Source organism: Polistes fuscatus, unplaced genomic scaffold (genome assembly GCF_010416935.1).
Source record: "Polistes fuscatus isolate 324 unplaced genomic scaffold, CU_Pfus_HIC Scaffold7, whole genome shotgun sequence".
Lineage (NCBI taxonomy): Eukaryota > Metazoa > Arthropoda > Insecta > Hymenoptera > Vespidae > Polistes > Polistes fuscatus.
In genome coordinates, this window is record NW_025113151.1 from 449835 (window position 1) to 467312 (window position 17478).

Sequence of the window (17478 nt, forward strand, 5' to 3'; positions counted from 1 at the left end):
GAAAAATAAGTAGTCGATAAACTTATTATTATTAATGGAATCGATCAACGGAATCCAACAGTTGGATTCGTGGAACGAAAAAGGCGGCATCGTCCGTTTCGCTTTGAAATTAATTTCGAAGCGAAATCGAGCGTCTTCGGATCGACCACGACGACATCGACTTCGAGGATTTCATCATGCCATAGTGCTTCCCACGTGTTAGTATAGCGACGCTAGCTCGGCCGTTGCCATTTCGTCCGATGAAATTTGTTTGTAAAAGCTATAAACGTACCGCAACTATAATTTAACGAGCAAGAAAGGAATTCAAATTTAAATTAATATGCTTAATTGGACTAAACAAGAAAGCTTAGACAATTTTTCTATTGTCAAATAAATCGAGAGGAATATTTTTCCGCTAAAATGTATATTTTCAAGGCATTTGTTATACGGCTAAAGTATTTGCTCGGTAAAATACGTTCACGCGATAACGCAAAATCCTGAGCGTCAGGGAAGGGAATTGGGAAGGTGGGAAAAATGAAAGAGAGAGAGAGAGAGAGAGAGAGCAAGAGAGAGGTAAAGTAGGAGGGTGTTCGTCAGTGGATTCAGTCGTGTCGAGGACTGCATCGAGTTATGGTCGTCCATCGTTGGCGGAAAGGGTTCGAATCGTGTTATTTTAGTGTGGTCAACGAGGAAGTACTCACCTCGCTGGCTTCCATATTTTTTGGAAGTATTTAGAAGCTCACGAATATATCGGTATATCACATGGTTTCTTTCCTACGATCGTACACGCGTACAAACACATACACACATACATATACATATAAAATTAGGCGTGCGCGCACACGCACGAGTAAGATAAAAATAGATTACTACTAGCCAGACTTTTCATCCTTCTTTATTCCCATGTGTAATAGTTTACTAGAAGAAGAGAAGCAAGTCGCCAGGAATGAGCCAAAGGTAGCCAGCCAAAAGTAACGGTCATTTTCCTTCGACTTCTCGCACACGAGGTATGTATTTTACACGTGTATTATATATATATATATATATATATATATATATATACATAACATACATGTACAGTAAGTACATCCTAAGAAATACTTTTACTTTTGATAGAAAGAGAATTCAGGTACATTCGATTTTCTTTATGGAGTTTTTTCTTTTCTTTTAGGCTTTTCTATCCACCTTTTTTTCGGTCGGTAATGTCGAGTAATTGACAAATTTAGTATAAACAGATGTTTTTTGGTCATCACGTGTCACGTTAAAATTGAATTACAGTCATTGATTAAACATGTGTAAAATTGAGTAATATATTTGACTATTTTTGCGATCAGTAATTTTGTATAATTGGTGAATTTATGTTAATTGAAATGAATGCACTTGTTTTCATCGTACGTAACGTTAGAATCGAAATAATTTTATCAGTTGTACGATTGATATGAAATATATTATTTTGTATTTTTTCTTATTTTCTCTGTTGATAATAGTATTTTACGAAATGACAAAAATGATTTAAAATTCTTCGAAATAAACTAGACAAATGTTTTGTCAAATGATATATTTGTTTGATTACCGTGTATATAGTTTGAATAACGCTAATGTTAAAATTAAATAAAATTCATAAATTCGTAGAATCTATCTGTTTCTGGCCACCATATGCCAAGAGAAAAGATGTAACATATAAAATCATAATAGTATAATAGTGCATCCTTTTTTGAATTTATGAATCGAACGTTAAAACATTAATCAAGCACCGTTGTTTGCATTGAACGAATTATACATGTATCTTATATTTTAATTAATCAACAAGTCAATTACTAGCGATAAGAGCGTAAGAAATATCAATTATTACTTAACATAAATCGAAGGTCATAATTCTCTTACTTTTCCACATTATTTTATAAAAATGCAATATTGTTATGATGCATATTTTTCTTGAAAGCTAACATTTCTTTACAAATATATGCGTTTCTTATTGTTTTAAGCCGTGAGAAAGACGGCAATCTTGATAGTCTAACAATAAGTAGTAACTTTATTTCGGGACTTACTAGCTGGCAAGAGGAAATGGACTAACACGTTTCAGGTTTCTTTTTCTAATGGTAAAAGGGACAAAATTCGTCGAATCGGTATGGTTTTAGACTAGTGGAAGAGAACCTACTTGAGAATTAATGACTTTTTTCCTGCCTTTTTCGTGACTTGCGATCGTTTAGATCTTATCGTTGGGATACGGAGCGTGACTCTCATGGAGACCATACGAATCAGTTTATCGATCAGTGTTTACAATTTTGTCAAGAATTCCTCAGAATGTTGTTATACGATGAATTTATTTGTTTTTCCCACAACACGATATCATCGTCCTAACGTTGTTAGATTGTTTTATTGCTTCATCCGATGTGAACAAGATTTGATACGGTCTCTATTGTTTATCGTTGATTTTTTCTACGATCGTTATAATTCAATCTCGAAAAAAGTTCATTAATAAAAAAAGCAATTTAATCTTATCGATTTTGAAGTAACATATGATAGCTTTTTGTGGCATAACGAAGCATAAAATAAAAATTATATCTTTGTGGCTTCGATGAGGTGCAATGTACTTGAAAGATCGAGTATAAAACCGTAAGGGTATATCTGGATAATATTAGATTGTCCCACAAGTTCTTTCCGTGGCACGCTATCTATGACTTCGAGCCGGCTGTGTTTGTAGACATGCAGGCTTATCTATTGTCCATTTATGGCATCAATTTTAAACAACAAATATCGTCTATTAAAGTCGCATCAAAAAAAGGAAGGAACTTATGGGACAACTTAATATGTACAACAAATGAATGAAATTTAAATGAGATCCTAATAATATATCATTTTGTTCTTTAGAATTTCATCATTCGATTGCAAATCATCGTTTGGGTATTAAAATTATTATCAAATGTCAAACTTAAAAAGTTCTTGATAAATCTAGATAGATCGTGATGAAAAATCGATGCAAATTGATCGATTTGCAGATCTTGGATCGTCGTTAGCTATCGATCATGATGCAATTCTTGATACGGGTTTGTATATCATCGATAGCAATCATTCGAAATATCTATAAACAAGCTAAAAGGAATAATTTCATCTGTCAAATATCAATTAGTATGTTTTGAAAAAATTCCAATTTTGCTTGACTTTATTCGTTGATATACACCATAAATACTAAACTATCAGACTTTCACTAACCTTGCAACATCGCGATACTTGAACTTACATAGCAAGGAAGCGCCGTACTACTCTTATTTACAATACTCGCGCCATTAATCTTTACAGGAAGTAGCAATTTGATTTTCGTTACTTGCGATTGCCTATCAAAAAATAGCCGTTAATAGTATCATTATTGTTTTGGCCTTGAATGCAATTTTTGTTGCTTTTTTCTCGTAATTTTTCCTAGAAAGAAAATAATTATTGACGTTACCACGATTAAATATGCATTTTTTAAAATATGAGAATATGGAATAACACTTGTAATCGCTTTGGCAATAAATTACTCGAAATGATTGTGATAATTCCGTTGGAAAGAATGAAGAAGAGAATTGTTGCATATGAAGCAATTGAAAAAAAATGCAGAACGAATTGCATAGTAAATAATTTTTTGAAATGCACTTTCTTGCAACTTATATTATATAAATCTTGTATTTGTAATATACAAGTATTAATATAAATATGAAGAAACATGAAGAGAGTATAATAAATAAATTGATAAACTGTAAAAAAAAAATAAAAATAAAATGATAAGTAATATGAATGTTTATACGGCGATAGATAATAATAGTTTGACATAAGATATCTTTTTTATTTTTCTTGTTTGTTGGTTTGCACAATGCCATTACGTATTGCGCGTAAATGCCATAAATAATAGATACAGATTATTTTTTAATTTCAACACCATTGGAATTTAAAGCAAAATATCGAGAATATGTGAGTTAAGAAATATTTATTAACTAAGAATATATTTATATAATCGCTTTAATCAAGAAGATAAGAGCAAACATCAAGGAAATCGGTTTCAAAATGCGATAACCAATGAAAGAGATGTTATGCGTTTAATTCTTATATATGATTTTTTTCTTTTTCTATTATTTTTTGATAGCGAATTGTACAAATCTATATATTATACAAATTTATGTACGAATGTTCTATGAATATAAAAATATGATGGTGATGGTCAGTTCATGAAATCGAAAACAGATGACATCAAAAGTATTTTTTATTATACACAACGCTACGTTTATGTATAATATACCGGGTGTTTTTTAAACGATATTCCCAAATATCTCCGACCCCATCGAACAAATGTTTCAAAGGAAAAGTAGCTGTTCTGAGAGGGAAATGAATATATATCATAGCTATAGTGTACATCATAAACAAATGATTTCTTATCGATAAATTGTATAAATTTTCCATCAACTTTGGATGCAGGAAAAGCATCATAAATTCAAAGTTTACAAGATAATAAATAGTTTGATTTTTTATTGATTTATCTTTACTAATCAATTACACATAAGACGAAGTCTACAAATTGACCTTTTGATACGATTTTATTGTCAAAACACAAAGTGAATAATTTATGTGGAAAACTACTAAATAATAGTAATAATAATAGTCTATTCTTCATTTGTATCTATTCGTAAAAATTGTATTATTAATTAAAAAATGTCTTATTCGCAGGTGACCAGTTTGGAAGATAAATCAACAGATAAATCAAGATGGTAAGTTCGAAAAATTTTGCATAATATAAGTCTTTGTAAATCTCTCATATCTCGCATATCTCGCAAATTTATCTTATCTCAATTGTCTTTTTTTTGTTCTTATTTTTAACGTAGACGGACGCTAATAATAAACCACCAACTGAATTGGATACTTTCTTACCCCAAGATGAAACCAATATAATAAAAGATGGTGTTCTACCTGCAAAGTAAATCATTTAAGTCTATTTACCTTTTAATATTCGTATAAAACTGCATAAATATGAAAATCTAATGTTTTATTTTAGATACAAAGTACAAGTCGCAGCAAAAGACATTGAAAGTGGAGAAGGAAAAGTTTTCAATCCTTTCACCGAACGTAAAGTTGATAATCCAACAACGTAAGATGTTTATAGATTTTGGTTACTATGAACAATTGAATCATATTTTAAGCTTTATTTCTTTTTTTTTCTATTCAGAGATTGTGATACATTGACACATTTATTGAAAGCTTCCCTTGGAACAGGTATATTGGCTATGCCTGTTGCTTTCAAAAATGCTGGTCTTTTAGTTGGAGTATTTGCAACGATTTTTGTTGCCTTTATATGTACACACTGTGCATACATCTTAGTAAGTGATGAGAAATTACTCGGATAAGAATAAGCGGCAATAATAACGTTATCACATTGCGCACAAATTGTAGGTCAAATGCGCGCACGTTCTTTACCACAAAACGCGGAGGACGGAAATGGATTTTGCTGATGTAGCAGAAATAGCATTTTCTATGGGACCACGATGGGCAACTAAACTTGCGAAACCATCTAGGTATGATATATATGATATATCATTTAAAAAATTGATCAATTATCGAGATCAAAATATTGATTACAATGGTAATATTGTTTTACAGATATATCATACAAATAAGTTTATTCGCAACATATTTCGGCACGTGCAGCGTCTACGCGGTCATTGTCGCTGCCAATTTTGAAAAAGTGATTAAACATTATAATGAAAGTGCACCCGAGGATACTATTATACGCGAAATTACGGCTTGCCTATTAATACCACTGATACTACTCAGTTGGATACCTAATTTAAAGTATCTTGCGCCAGTTTCCATGATAGCTAATATATTTATGGGTACTGGCTTAGGAATAACATTTTATTATTTAGTTTGGGATCTTCCACCGATTGGTACTTTACCACTAGCAGCACCTATTCAAGATTTTCCTCATTTTTTTAGCATTACAGTTTTTGCTATGGAAGCTATAGGTATGACGTTTTTGTAAAATCTATATATACACATACCTATATATATATCTGTGAATGTTAATTAATAAAAGATCGTATTCTGAACAGGTGTAATTATGCCATTGGAGAATAATATGAAAACACCGCAACATATTATAGGAATTTGTGGCGTTCTCAATAAAGGAATGTCCGGTGTAACTCTCATATATATTCTTCTTGGATTTTTAGGGTATATCAAATATCAAGATGCAACGTTCGATAGCATTACTTTGAATTTACCCACCGAAGAAATGTAAAATATTGACTATATATTTATTGACATGAAATTATTAATATTAACAACTGTGATAGAATTTTATAAATTTATTTTTACAGTCCGGCTCAAGTCGTTCAAATTCTAATTGGCTTGGCAGTTTATTGTACATTTGGATTACAATTTTATGTATGCTTAGATATCGCATGGACTGGAATTAAAGATCGTTTTCAAAAGAAACCTCTTATAGCAAACTATGTTTTAAGAACAACTATGGTTATTGGAGCAGGTATAAATTCTTCATTTTTATACTTAATTATATATTAAGAATATTGAAATCTAATATTTGATCAATGAATATTTGTTTTCTTTGACAGTATTACTCGCAGTTGCTGTGCCAAATATTGGACCTTTCATTAGTTTAATAGGAGCATTTTGTTTTTCCATATTGGGACTTTTCATGCCTGCGCTCATTGAAATTGTTACCTATTGGGATACTGGTTTTGGACCAGGCAAATGGGTTGCAGTAAAAAATATCATTATATGCATAATTAGCATAGTAGCCTTAGTATTTGGATCGCGTAGTGCTATAATGAAAATTGTAGGCTTGGATAGTTGATTGAATCTAGAAATCATTGATAACATAGCTTTTCTATCATTCTGCGCGTACAGAATTTTAAAAGAATCAAAATTGATACGTGCGTAGAAAAATTTTGTTAAATAACACATTTGATAAATCATCGGACATAATTCATATTTGTATGTATTATTATAGTGAATCAAATGAAAAAAGATAATAAATTGTTAATATTTTCATATCAACTTTTTCTACAATATGCGTAATCAAGCTCTATTTGGAATTATTATTTTAAACATAAACCTCCTCTCTTGGAATGTAACTTTTTTATATTGCATTTAATATTGATATGTATTAAGATAATAATGAAATTACAAGGGAATTCTCAAATTTCATTTAACTTGACAAAAATTCAAATATTTATAACTTCTAGACGAATATAATTCAACTATTTTATGCAACAAATTTTGTATAATAATCATTTCTGTTTTCCTAATGATTATTCTAAAATACATAATGCACTGGCTGTACAAATGAAGTGAATCATTTATATGAATTGTCTTCCATCAAATATTTTAATTTTTCTTATATTCCTAATTCTTATATTCATTTACCAATGTACATTCAAAGAGTATGATTATGTTTTCACATTTTCATGAATTATTTTCAGCAAGCCCATTAAATGTTTTATAATATAAAAATGACATAAAAAAATATATTCTTAAATTGATAAAACTATACCTAATGGAAGGATTTATTTTTCTAAAGGTGCATAATTAAGAAGTTTTTCAATAAGATCCACGTGTCCAAGTAGCATTCGACGACAGCAATATCGTTTCAAACCCAATGCATCGAGAGCATCCCTGAAATATTAAGTATCAATGAACCACTTCTGCATAACTTTTATTGTATGTATATCATATACATTTCTTGTATTGTGTTAGAACTAAATTTTTAGAACCAATTTTGAAATAAATCAAAAGCAAATTAATGTATATGAATGATAATTAATGAACAATTTTATATCTTTGGTTTTAGATTATTATTTATATGCATAAGAAACTTTTGAAAAAATGAATGTAACAAATAAATGTATATGAATGATGATTAAAAATATTTTCCACTTTTAGGAGGTTATGTAAGTCAATAATTTACCCTTCGGTGTACTCTGCTTGTAGTAAGCCAAGATATGCTTCCCATTTGTTTCCAATCACTTTCCCACAAGTAAAACATCTCACAGGAATAATCATATTGATTGCAAAGTATTTTATCGTGTATTTCTTTATAAGAAAACTTTCAATTTTCTAAACACAAGCAACACGTGCTAGCGAAACTCCTAGACTGGATGCTTTCACTTTTAGTGAGTGCGATTGGAACGCGCCCAAAATGAATTAAAAGAATAATGTTACTTACTGTCGGTAAGTAAGAGTTACCGACAAGACGAATTTAAAAAGATTAGCGCAAAAAAATTGGCATAGAATCTCAAGAATTGAAGAAAAATGAATATATGCATTTAATTGCTAGCTATTTGCTAATTCGAAATCCACAATTGCTAACCCTTTTTATTAATTATTTAATTAGTTATTGATAATTGAAAATGTAAAAATTTTTTTTTATTTCTTAGTAAAGAAACGTAGCTGGCCACAGCAGAAAAAATGAATAAGTGCGCTAAATTGCACTAACAAAATGTTTATTTAAAATCCATAATTTCTAACTTTATTAATTAATTATTTAATTAGTTATTAATAATTACATTTGATTATAAAACAAAATAACTATTAATTTATTAATAGTTTAAATAACGTTCGGTAAATATTAAAGTAATTTCTCTTTTCTTGTTTCGTCTTTAATATTTTTCACTTTGATCATATTTTATTAAATTTGCAATTTTTCTTTTTTATATAATGCAGTCTAAAAGTATTTCATAATAATTAATAGATATTATTTTTTTTAGTAACTTAGTATTCTTAATTTCCCTATTTCTTCATTTTTATTTATTTTATATAAATGTAAAATCACGCGTTTAAATTTAATTTTATTGCAACGGTAATTAGAGATTTGATAAAAAGTAAATAAAGGATTCAATTGAAAAGTGCATCTGCGAATTGGACGATTTATATGTCAGGCTATTGTATCACTTGATTATATGATTAATATAGTTTTCTTCTTGTTACAGGTGATCATCGGTGGATTTATCATCAAACCTTCTGGATTCTTTTTTATTTGAGTGTCTTAAATTGCTTCATTTTAAAACATATATATAAATGCATTTCTGAAGGCACACATATGTTTATACATTAAAAATTAAATATAATTGTCTCAATTTCTTTTACAATATAACTATACTATATATATTACCATATACTATCAGAAAATACTGTGTTCTTTGATAGTATTGAACAAAAATGAAACTCGGTAGATAAAAAAGGGGGACTTGTAAGTTTCTATTAATTTTTAATTATTTTTTAAGACAAAATTAAAAACTATATTTTTGAAGTCATATAAGTATGTTTATTAAAAAAAAAAGAATTTCTTGTAATGTAAGTAGAGTGCATTAATGCATTAAAATAATTGTTAATTAATCGTTGCAAGTGTCTATTGTTGTCTAAAAGTTCTTTTATTAAATGTTGAATAAATATATGTATATTATATAATTAACTTTTTACTTTAAACATGTTAAAATAATTAGAATAGAAATGAAGGTATCGATCAATTGGAGGAAGTCATTTACAAAATAAGACACTCACCGAATGATAGAAGAATAATAATGATTGCATGAAATCCACTTGATATCCCAAAAATGGCTTTACCACCTTGTTGCTGTTTGATACAATTTTATATAAGCAATGAAACATTGTCGTGTTAACTTTATCAAAGAAAGAAATGGGTCTTGGTGGTCCATTCAATATAGCATCATATTCTCTATTAACTTACATAGTGGCTTATATTACAAATTTGGAGATACATTTCATCTCATTATAGTTGCAAAATATATATACAATAACAATAAATGATTTCTCTTTCATTTATGACAGTTAGGTGAATTTGTGCATACGATGGATGATTGTCACGCATACATTAATCATAGCACATGAAGAACAAATAAAACGCACACCGAGGCCATTTCCCACATTGAAAATCATTAATGACATCAAAGATACAAATGACTTTACAATTAATAATTTTGAACTAATAAATTATAAGCCACATCCAAAACTTAATATGCAAATGGCAGTATAATCCAATTTATATATATATATATATATTAATATTTTTAAGTATCTTTTTTCTTTTAGATTTTAGGTACAAGTATAAAAATAATAAATTTTGTTAAAGAATTTTGTGTATTGACAAACAGTATATTATTTTATGTGTGTATACTTTTAAACTGGTCAGAGTAAATATATCTTGTGCACGTAATTTTTGTAATAAGTATTAGACTTTATTTTTTCTAATAAAAGTTATATTTATAATAAACCTGTACCTTAGAAAGTATATTCTTTGATAGTATTTTATATTTATATATGTATGTATATATATATTATCCATGTGCAAGTCTTCTCTCTGAATATGTAATTAACAAAGATGTTATTTAAAATATAATAATTACAATAATAAAGTAAACAATAATAATTCCATCATGTACATTTTCTACAAATTACATGGTAGAAATATAAGCATGGCCAGACAAGCATATGTATGTTTGTTGTGTATGTTTTAGGATTGTTATATAAAAAATTTACTAGAAGCAGTTTCCAACTCTAAAAACTAATTATGTGACTTATAATATTTGCCGAAATGTAATATTTCAATTGATCTCTGTATGAAGTGATACATGGAGAAATATATGCCCTTATATATATATAAATATATAGAAAGAGAAATGAAAATTATTTCTATAAAAGGCAGAAAAAGATGATGTGTAGCTACATTTTCATAGAAATACATTTTTAAGACACATATCACTTATTTAATTATAATATATAATATATAGTGCAAGTCACATGTATTATCGAACATACCTCAATACTATTCAAATTTTCTTTAAGACACTTTTTTGTTCTCAATCTAAAATGTAAAATATATTACTAAACATATACGGATAACTGATATTTCCAATCTCCTTAATTGAATATCATTCGAAACTGAATATATAGCCGATTATAAATGCTTATTATTATTAGAAATTTAAACAAATTATATTTGAACATTGTTGGTTTATGACATGACATTAAGGTAAAGTATTATTTGAAAGAATAAAATTAAAAGAAAACTATGTATGTGTGTGTATATATATATATATATATGTAACAAGTAGTGTTGTACTAACTTTTTCCAAAATTAAAAGCTTAACTGTAAGGAAATTTTCTTTTCTATCTTTTTTTTATTATCTTTTCTATAGCAATTATAAAATATTAATAAAATATTAAAATCTCTATATGTATGATATAAAATATATTAAATTTTTATACATCATGTCATACATTCAGAATGCGACGTTTAACAAGTGTACTCCTCTCATAATTTAATATACAAATTTTATATGAAGCATCTTCTTTCCTTTTTTTTTATAATTATTTTTCTTCTGACAAGAAAAAAAAGAATTAAACAAAATAAAAAAATTAAAATTAAAAAAGAAATAAAAGAAATATAAATCTTATATCGATCCAACAATTTTCAAATAGCCAATGTGATTATAGCTTGGGGCTAATGTACAAATTTCAGTTACCCGAATAATATAGTAATTATTCACTCGTCGTATTAAAAAGTAAATAAAAGTATTATAGATAAATGAAAACAGGTTATAAAACAAAGAAGATTTAAAGAAAACTAGGAATAAAGCAGAGCGCTTTGAAAATCTGAAGGATAAGTCGCAAAAATGTTTATAGACAATTTTGTATCCATCAAAGGCTACCACATCTGAACATCGTTAGACTGTGAAGTACTTAATTGATGTAACTGTTGCGTTACTGCCAACGTCCCACATTCACTAACAGTTATGATCACCCAGATATTGTCTAAAAAAATATAGAGAGAAAGATAATAAATGAATTTTATAATAAATATATGTATATTGAATGTGTATATCAATAAGATCAGCAATATAATATTTGATATTCTTCTTTACCACCAAAGTAAGAACCGGTAGGTGTCATCATCCTCCATTTGCTTTGGTAAACACCTAAATTTGCTGGACTTGTCAAAGTAACACTTAACTCTATTGTTTCTTTAGGAGCTAAGGATGGAACTGGCACTTGTATACAATCACCCATTTGTGTTCCAGCTGTATGTTGTAAACAGATGCCATTGGGCCAAGCTTCTGTACCACTATTTTGAACTCGCCATGATTTTTGAAACTTTGTATTAGGCGGAACAGATTCACCCTCACCAATAGTGCTATCGCACACCAGAGTCATGCAAGGAAACTTAAAAGGCGATTCGAAATCAAAGTAGCTACATATCGCTGCTTGTAGATTCCTAGAAAAGAAGAATTACATTAATATAATTATAGAAGAACTATATTAATATATATTGCAATTTCAACTGTAAATCATTTGAATTGTTTTAAATGGTACCCAAACGTTCAATACAGGCAACCAAAAACAAATATATAATTACAAGTCCTTTAAACCATCAAATTCAACTATATTTATATAGATAAATGAAAAAAATAGTTGTAACTAAATGAAAAAGAAAACAATATCATTGACATTGTAAACACTGTGTTAAAAGGTTATGTCGATATAATATTAAATTTGATTAAAGATAAAGCTACATATTAAACGACATTACCAATTATTCATATCCAAGAAAAAGGCAGCAGTGGCCTCATTTAATTGACTACCAGCAAGCAATCTTTGTAGCTGTTTAACTAAATCATCTTTATCTGTAGTACCCAAACAGCTAAACTGGTGTAACAAATTTTGATCCACGTCGTTGTCCACGTTCATATCGTCTTCCCTTCTTTCATATAAAGATCCATGCAAAATAATATCTTTGTACCGATAGAATCTTCCTCTTCTACAAACTTCCTAACGTTTTTACTTCACGAGGATTTAACTACAAATTTTAAATGTCATTCTTCAGGATTATGACGTTCCGTTGTATGTAAGTGCATGCACTCGTGGTACATTCCGTTCCAGAATTAGAAACGATCGAGACTCTCTTCTTAGATATCATATATATGTATATATATACATACACAACTATTGTACAGTCCAACAGAAAAGTATTGTTTTTCAAGATTATTTCTTTCTATAACACTAACCAATAGCGTACCACGTATATTGTTCGTAAAGCGAAAAGTAATGGAATTTTCCTTGCGTCAAGAATCCCTACTATTGCGTAAATTCGTACGCTTACTAATCGTACATATAGAAACAGGACAGCCCCTTAATGATACTATCCTGTCGTACACGAATATATTGCTTCTACAAGATTATCAATTTTCAGGGGCTTGAACATTTTCATAAAGTTATTTAATATACATTTCGAATAATTTAGCCAAATCTCCATCTTGTTGATCCAAATTTATATTATAATTATTATATCATTTATAATAGAAGATAAATAAAAGTAATAAAATCTAATCAAATAAATATATCTCAATTCTTGAATGATTCGTAAGTACGATTATTCGCGGGTTAAGAGTCGTAATTGATGCAGAATTTTGGCGCATGCGAAATAATAATCAGTCAATGTCGCATTTGCGCAACAGAGACTTAATTGATCCTTGCACATGCGTATAATAATTCTAATCGAGGAGGGGATGCACGCGCAGTCGAGAGCGTCCGTACCGCGGAACAATCGAAATACAAAACAAACGCCTGACGCGCTTTCAATCGTAATCATCTTCAATTCTATGTCTTTTTACGTTTTAACGTTAAATTCATAGAAAAGATCTTATTGAAATATTCTATTCGTTCTTATCAAATCTTGTACTTTTCAACATTGCGTTGAATATATCTAGCCATACGGGTAGGTCTAACTCGATAAGTGAAATTATAATAACAAGTAATTTTTCTTTTTCAATTAAATATAAACGAGCACGTGTGTGTATTACGTGTAAATGAGTGTATTATGATGAGATAAGTCGATACAAAATGGAGATTGACATGTAACAAAAATGATGTAATTATCGTTCAAGATTTGTTTGCTCGTGTCGAATATTTAGTATGAAATTATAGTGATTTATTTCAAATTGATTCATTTTGAATATAATCTAAACGATTGCTATTCAAAAGATTGGCGTTGAATAATATTAAAAAGAACAAAATTCTAAAAAACCCATTTCGATTGTGAGATTTTGTTCTCTCTCTTTCTTAAAAGTAATCTTAAAGATTAAAAAAATTGACAAAAATGATAGGACCATCGTCAAACAGTGCAAATGTGTCAAATCATGAAATCGTCAATGGCCAAGCTAGATCGTCGAAAAGAAAGATATTCGAGGATTTAGATATAAATAGTTTTTGCAAGGAATTATGGCAAAATGGTCGAAAACGTTACTTGCAAGAATTGGAGACACCGGTCGAGTTGATAATGTCTAATGAAATAATAGATGAGAATAATACGTTTTTGTCAACAAATTCAACCGAAGATAATAATATAGACGAGCGTTCGGTTACACGTTTAAAAGTTCTCGTAGTCGATGGTACGAATTATTCTTGGACTACGATGTCTGATTTGGAAAATCGACGAGTAATAGAACATGGAACAGAATTGACTAACTGCACGACCACAGTATCTTCACCGTCATCTTCATCGTCGTCATTGTCGTCATCGATATCTTTGGAAGGACAATCTTCCGACATCATTTATACCGACGTAAGCACGATCGACGACAGTCAAAATAATTATCAGCAAGCAATACGTAACGGTTTTTGGGAACCCATAACCGATCCTTTGGCTATTTTACCACCATCGAACAAAATCAAATCTCAACATTCGTTGCAATCGATAACGAACAATAACGATAACCAACAACATCACCAATTTGACGATCAAGAGAATGGTAATCTTTCATGGTTGTTGGATTTTAAATTAGATCCTTTCATCGAAGCAGCCGATGACAAATATAACAATGGGAATGATTTCAAAGACAATTACTGTGGTAAGAATCTTTATAAGATAATACATGTACTCAACCATTTTATTATAAAAAAAAGCTTTAAAAAAACATTCGTTTCTTGTAGGTAATAAAAATAAAGGAAATAATCGTGGTCATGGGTCAATGATCTATACTGTAGATTCCAAAAAAGTGTTTAACAATAATCAAGATAATTCAGCCAATTCTAATCAAAAATCGTCTTACGTAACGTCAGATATTAATCAAGATTTTTCATCTACCAATAATAATAATTGTCCGAAAAAGCCACCGTATACTTACACCGAATTAATTGAACACGCGCTTCAAGAGAGAGGGGAACTAACTGTATCAGCAATTTATCAATGGATTTCGTAAGTAAACACATTTTTTTATGAGAAACATAGAAAAATTAGCTTCTAAAATCGGATTCAATATTTCAATGCAATTTTATCTTTACGCGTTCACATAATAACAGCAACAACAACAACAATAATAATAATAATAATAATAATAATGACGATATATATATATATATAATAATGATATGTAAATAAGACGATTATGGTCGTCGATTTATTTTCTCCAATTCGAATGGAGAAATAAAAAAGGAAAAAGTCCGAGAATTTAGGGGACGTTCGAAATAACGTCGATCAGTTGAGAGAGAGAGGGTTGCGCTGACGAAGGTTCGCTGGGTTCTTAGATGGTACCCATTGGTACCACTAGCCAGTTGTTGCTTTGCACATCCTGGTACGAACTCTTTTCACCCTCGCCTTCGCCCTCGTCCTCACCCTCTTCCTCACCCTCGCCCTCGCCCTCACCCTCACCCTCACCCTCACCCTCTTACCACCATTCTTACTCTTCCTCGTGCATTGCGGCTCTAACGTGAATGCAAACACGATTTATCGTTTCTATACTTCCACGACTTCGATCGCATGAATTTCTTTTGAGACAAATATGGAATAAGATATATTTGTTTGGTTTTACTTTATTTTTTATTTCTTTTTTTATATTATAAAGGATACATTTATTTTATGGGGTATTATAATTATAAGGGTTGAACCAAAAACTCCTAGGTGATTTTAAAAATGAATTGCTATTTTTCAAGACTTTCTAGATTCGTAGTTGAAACAAATTATTTTTGAACGATGATTTAATCTTTTATCAAAAATTGATATTAATCAATTGTATATATATATTTTTGTTTATTTGTTAGGGAACATTTTCCTTACTACAAAAGTAATGATGATCGTTGGAAAAATTCGGTGAGACATAATCTCTCAATAAATCCACATTTTCGAAAAGGATCAAAGGCCCCACATGGAGCTGGTCATTTGTGGGCTATAGCTAATCGTGGTGATACTAGACCACATCAAATTATTACAACTGATCCCACTAAATCATCATCACGATCGGTCATCAAGGATGTTGATTATGCTAATTCTCGACGACATGATATTAACAATAGGTAAATAACTTATACATATATATTAATGATATTATGTATAAGAGACATACGCACAATGAAAAATATCTACATATTTCAGTCAAATAGGTTTATTAGACGAAATAGAGGCTGCTACTGCAAGTATTACACGTCAATCTTCCGAAGAGGACACCGATGATATTGTTAATTCTACAACATTGGAACATTGTGCAGAGCAAATATTAAGTGGTATCAAAAAAGAGGTTGAAGTTCAATATTTGGTACCAATGATGGTATCTAATGGAACAAGTCAAGGAACACAACAACAAAATACAACGAAAACTAATTTTGATTGCACTGTGAAAGAAAGTGGTGTGTGCATATATTTTTACTTTCTTTCCTTTTTCTTGATTAATTAATTAATATGAAGTATATACAATATCCCCTTTTGAATTTATATATATATATATATATCTTTTTATTTATTAATTATTCGTCTTTTTTAGATTTTCTGAATCCAATTTCTAAGGAAGTAGTCGCCGAGGAATGCGGATTGATAAGCGAAGGTTTTTTGGTAACTGATATGAGTTCAACGGCTTTAGGTTTAAATATGGTCGAATCAGAAATAATATCCCCAGAGAATTTATTCGGTGAGGAATTAAATTTTCATTTCTACGAATTGTCATCCCCGTCCCAATTGCAATCTGCTTGACACACGGAAAACAACAATGAATTACACGTAATTTTAATAGACGAGTTACAAATACAGGACATTCAAGTATGCGAAAATATAACTGTTACCAGCGATTGTACGAGTCACAGTGTAACATAAGAGTAGACGAATGAAAACAAAACTAATTAATTATTATAATATATATTATAATAATTATAATTATAAAATAGGGGGAATTAGTTTGTATGATGCCTCTTACCGACATCTGCTTTACCAACCAACATCATTCTATCTCTGAAATGAAAATCTTATCTCTCGCCTGATCTTTATATATGTGTTAAAAAATAAGGATATTATTCATTTATATAACTACAGCATATATTATTATCTCATTTTCATTTTTTAGGTCTTAATGTGTGTAAAACGTTTTTTGCATTAGCCAAGAAAAATATATTTACTATTGTGGAATAAAATTTGAAATTAATAATTTATTTATATTATAATAAGTTATTTATATA

At 29.5% G+C, this 17478-nt stretch overlaps 4 protein-coding genes across 5 annotated transcripts; 2 read left to right on the top strand and 2 right to left on the bottom strand.

The window, feature by feature from the left end:
* Positions 1-148: 148 nt before the first annotated feature.
* Positions 149-7349, top strand: LOC122523821 (proton-coupled amino acid transporter-like protein pathetic). Its single transcript, XM_043645697.1, has 11 exons — positions 149-732; positions 894-986; positions 4678-4718; positions 4833-4924; positions 5003-5095; positions 5174-5324; positions 5398-5519; positions 5605-5969; positions 6057-6240; positions 6324-6490; positions 6579-7349. Exons 3-11 carry the CDS (start codon positions 4716-4718, stop codon positions 6818-6820), a joined length of 1419 nt encoding a protein of 472 aa, XP_043501632.1. The 5' UTR covers positions 149-732; positions 894-986; positions 4678-4715; the 3' UTR covers positions 6821-7349.
* Positions 4357-8147, bottom strand: LOC122523825 (DNA-directed RNA polymerases I, II, and III subunit RPABC5). Of its 2 annotated transcripts, XM_043645703.1 has the most exons (3): positions 7934-8147; positions 7520-7641; positions 4357-4917 (listed from the first exon to the last, which is right to left on the bottom strand). In XM_043645703.1, exons 1-2 carry the CDS (start codon positions 8026-8028, stop codon positions 7533-7535), a joined length of 204 nt encoding a protein of 67 aa, XP_043501638.1. In that variant the 5' UTR covers positions 8029-8147; the 3' UTR covers positions 4357-4917; positions 7520-7532. The 2 variants fall into 2 exon arrangements, with proteins under 2 accessions (XP_043501638.1, XP_043501636.1); XM_043645701.1 differs by lacking the exon at positions 4357-4917 and having other exon boundaries at positions 7358-7641; positions 7934-8146.
* Positions 8148-11638: 3491 nt separating this feature from the next.
* Positions 11639-12978, bottom strand: LOC122524255 (protein ILRUN). The gene is made up of 3 exons (XM_043646403.1): positions 12572-12978; positions 11907-12256; positions 11639-11796 (listed from the first exon to the last, which is right to left on the bottom strand). The coding sequence occupies exons 1-3, from the start codon at positions 12727-12729 to the stop codon at positions 11690-11692; spliced, it is 615 nt and encodes a 204-aa protein (XP_043502338.1). The 5' UTR covers positions 12730-12978; the 3' UTR covers positions 11639-11689.
* Positions 12979-14137: 1159 nt separating this feature from the next.
* LOC122524197 (GATA zinc finger domain-containing protein 14-like) lies at positions 14138-16999 on the top strand. Its single transcript, XM_043646327.1, is given in 5 exon segments — positions 14138-14888; positions 14971-15235; positions 16078-16288; positions 16374-16659; positions 16794-16999. Coding segments are annotated over 5 exon segments (1719 nt in total).
* Positions 17000-17478: the final 479 nt, after the last annotated feature.

Excerpts from the sequence above, each read along its gene's own strand:
- LOC122523825 (XM_043645703.1), bottom strand. The coding sequence starts at position 8,028 with ATGATTATTCCTGTGAGATGTTTTACTTGTGGGAAAGTGATTGGAAAC. Across the intron at positions 7,642-7,933 it reads CAAGCAGAGTACACCGAAGG|GGATGCTCTCGATGCATTGG; the intron begins GTAAATTATTGA and ends TTAATATTTCAG.
- LOC122524255 (XM_043646403.1), bottom strand. The coding sequence starts at position 12,729 with ATGAACGTGGACAACGACGTGGATCAAAATTTGTTACACCAGTTTAGC. Across the intron at positions 12,257-12,571 it reads TTCTTGGATATGAATAATTG|GAATCTACAAGCAGCGATAT; the intron begins GTAATGTCGTTT and ends CTTCTTTTCTAG. Across the intron at positions 11,797-11,906 it reads TACCGGTTCTTACTTTGGTG|ACAATATCTGGGTGATCATA; the intron begins GTAAAGAAGAAT and ends ATATTTTTTTAG.
- LOC122523821 (XM_043645697.1), top strand. Across the intron at positions 5,096-5,173 it reads AAAGTTGATAATCCAACAAC|AGATTGTGATACATTGACAC; the intron begins GTAAGATGTTTA and ends TTTTCTATTCAG. Across the intron at positions 5,520-5,604 it reads AAACTTGCGAAACCATCTAG|ATATATCATACAAATAAGTT; the intron begins GTATGATATATA and ends ATTGTTTTACAG.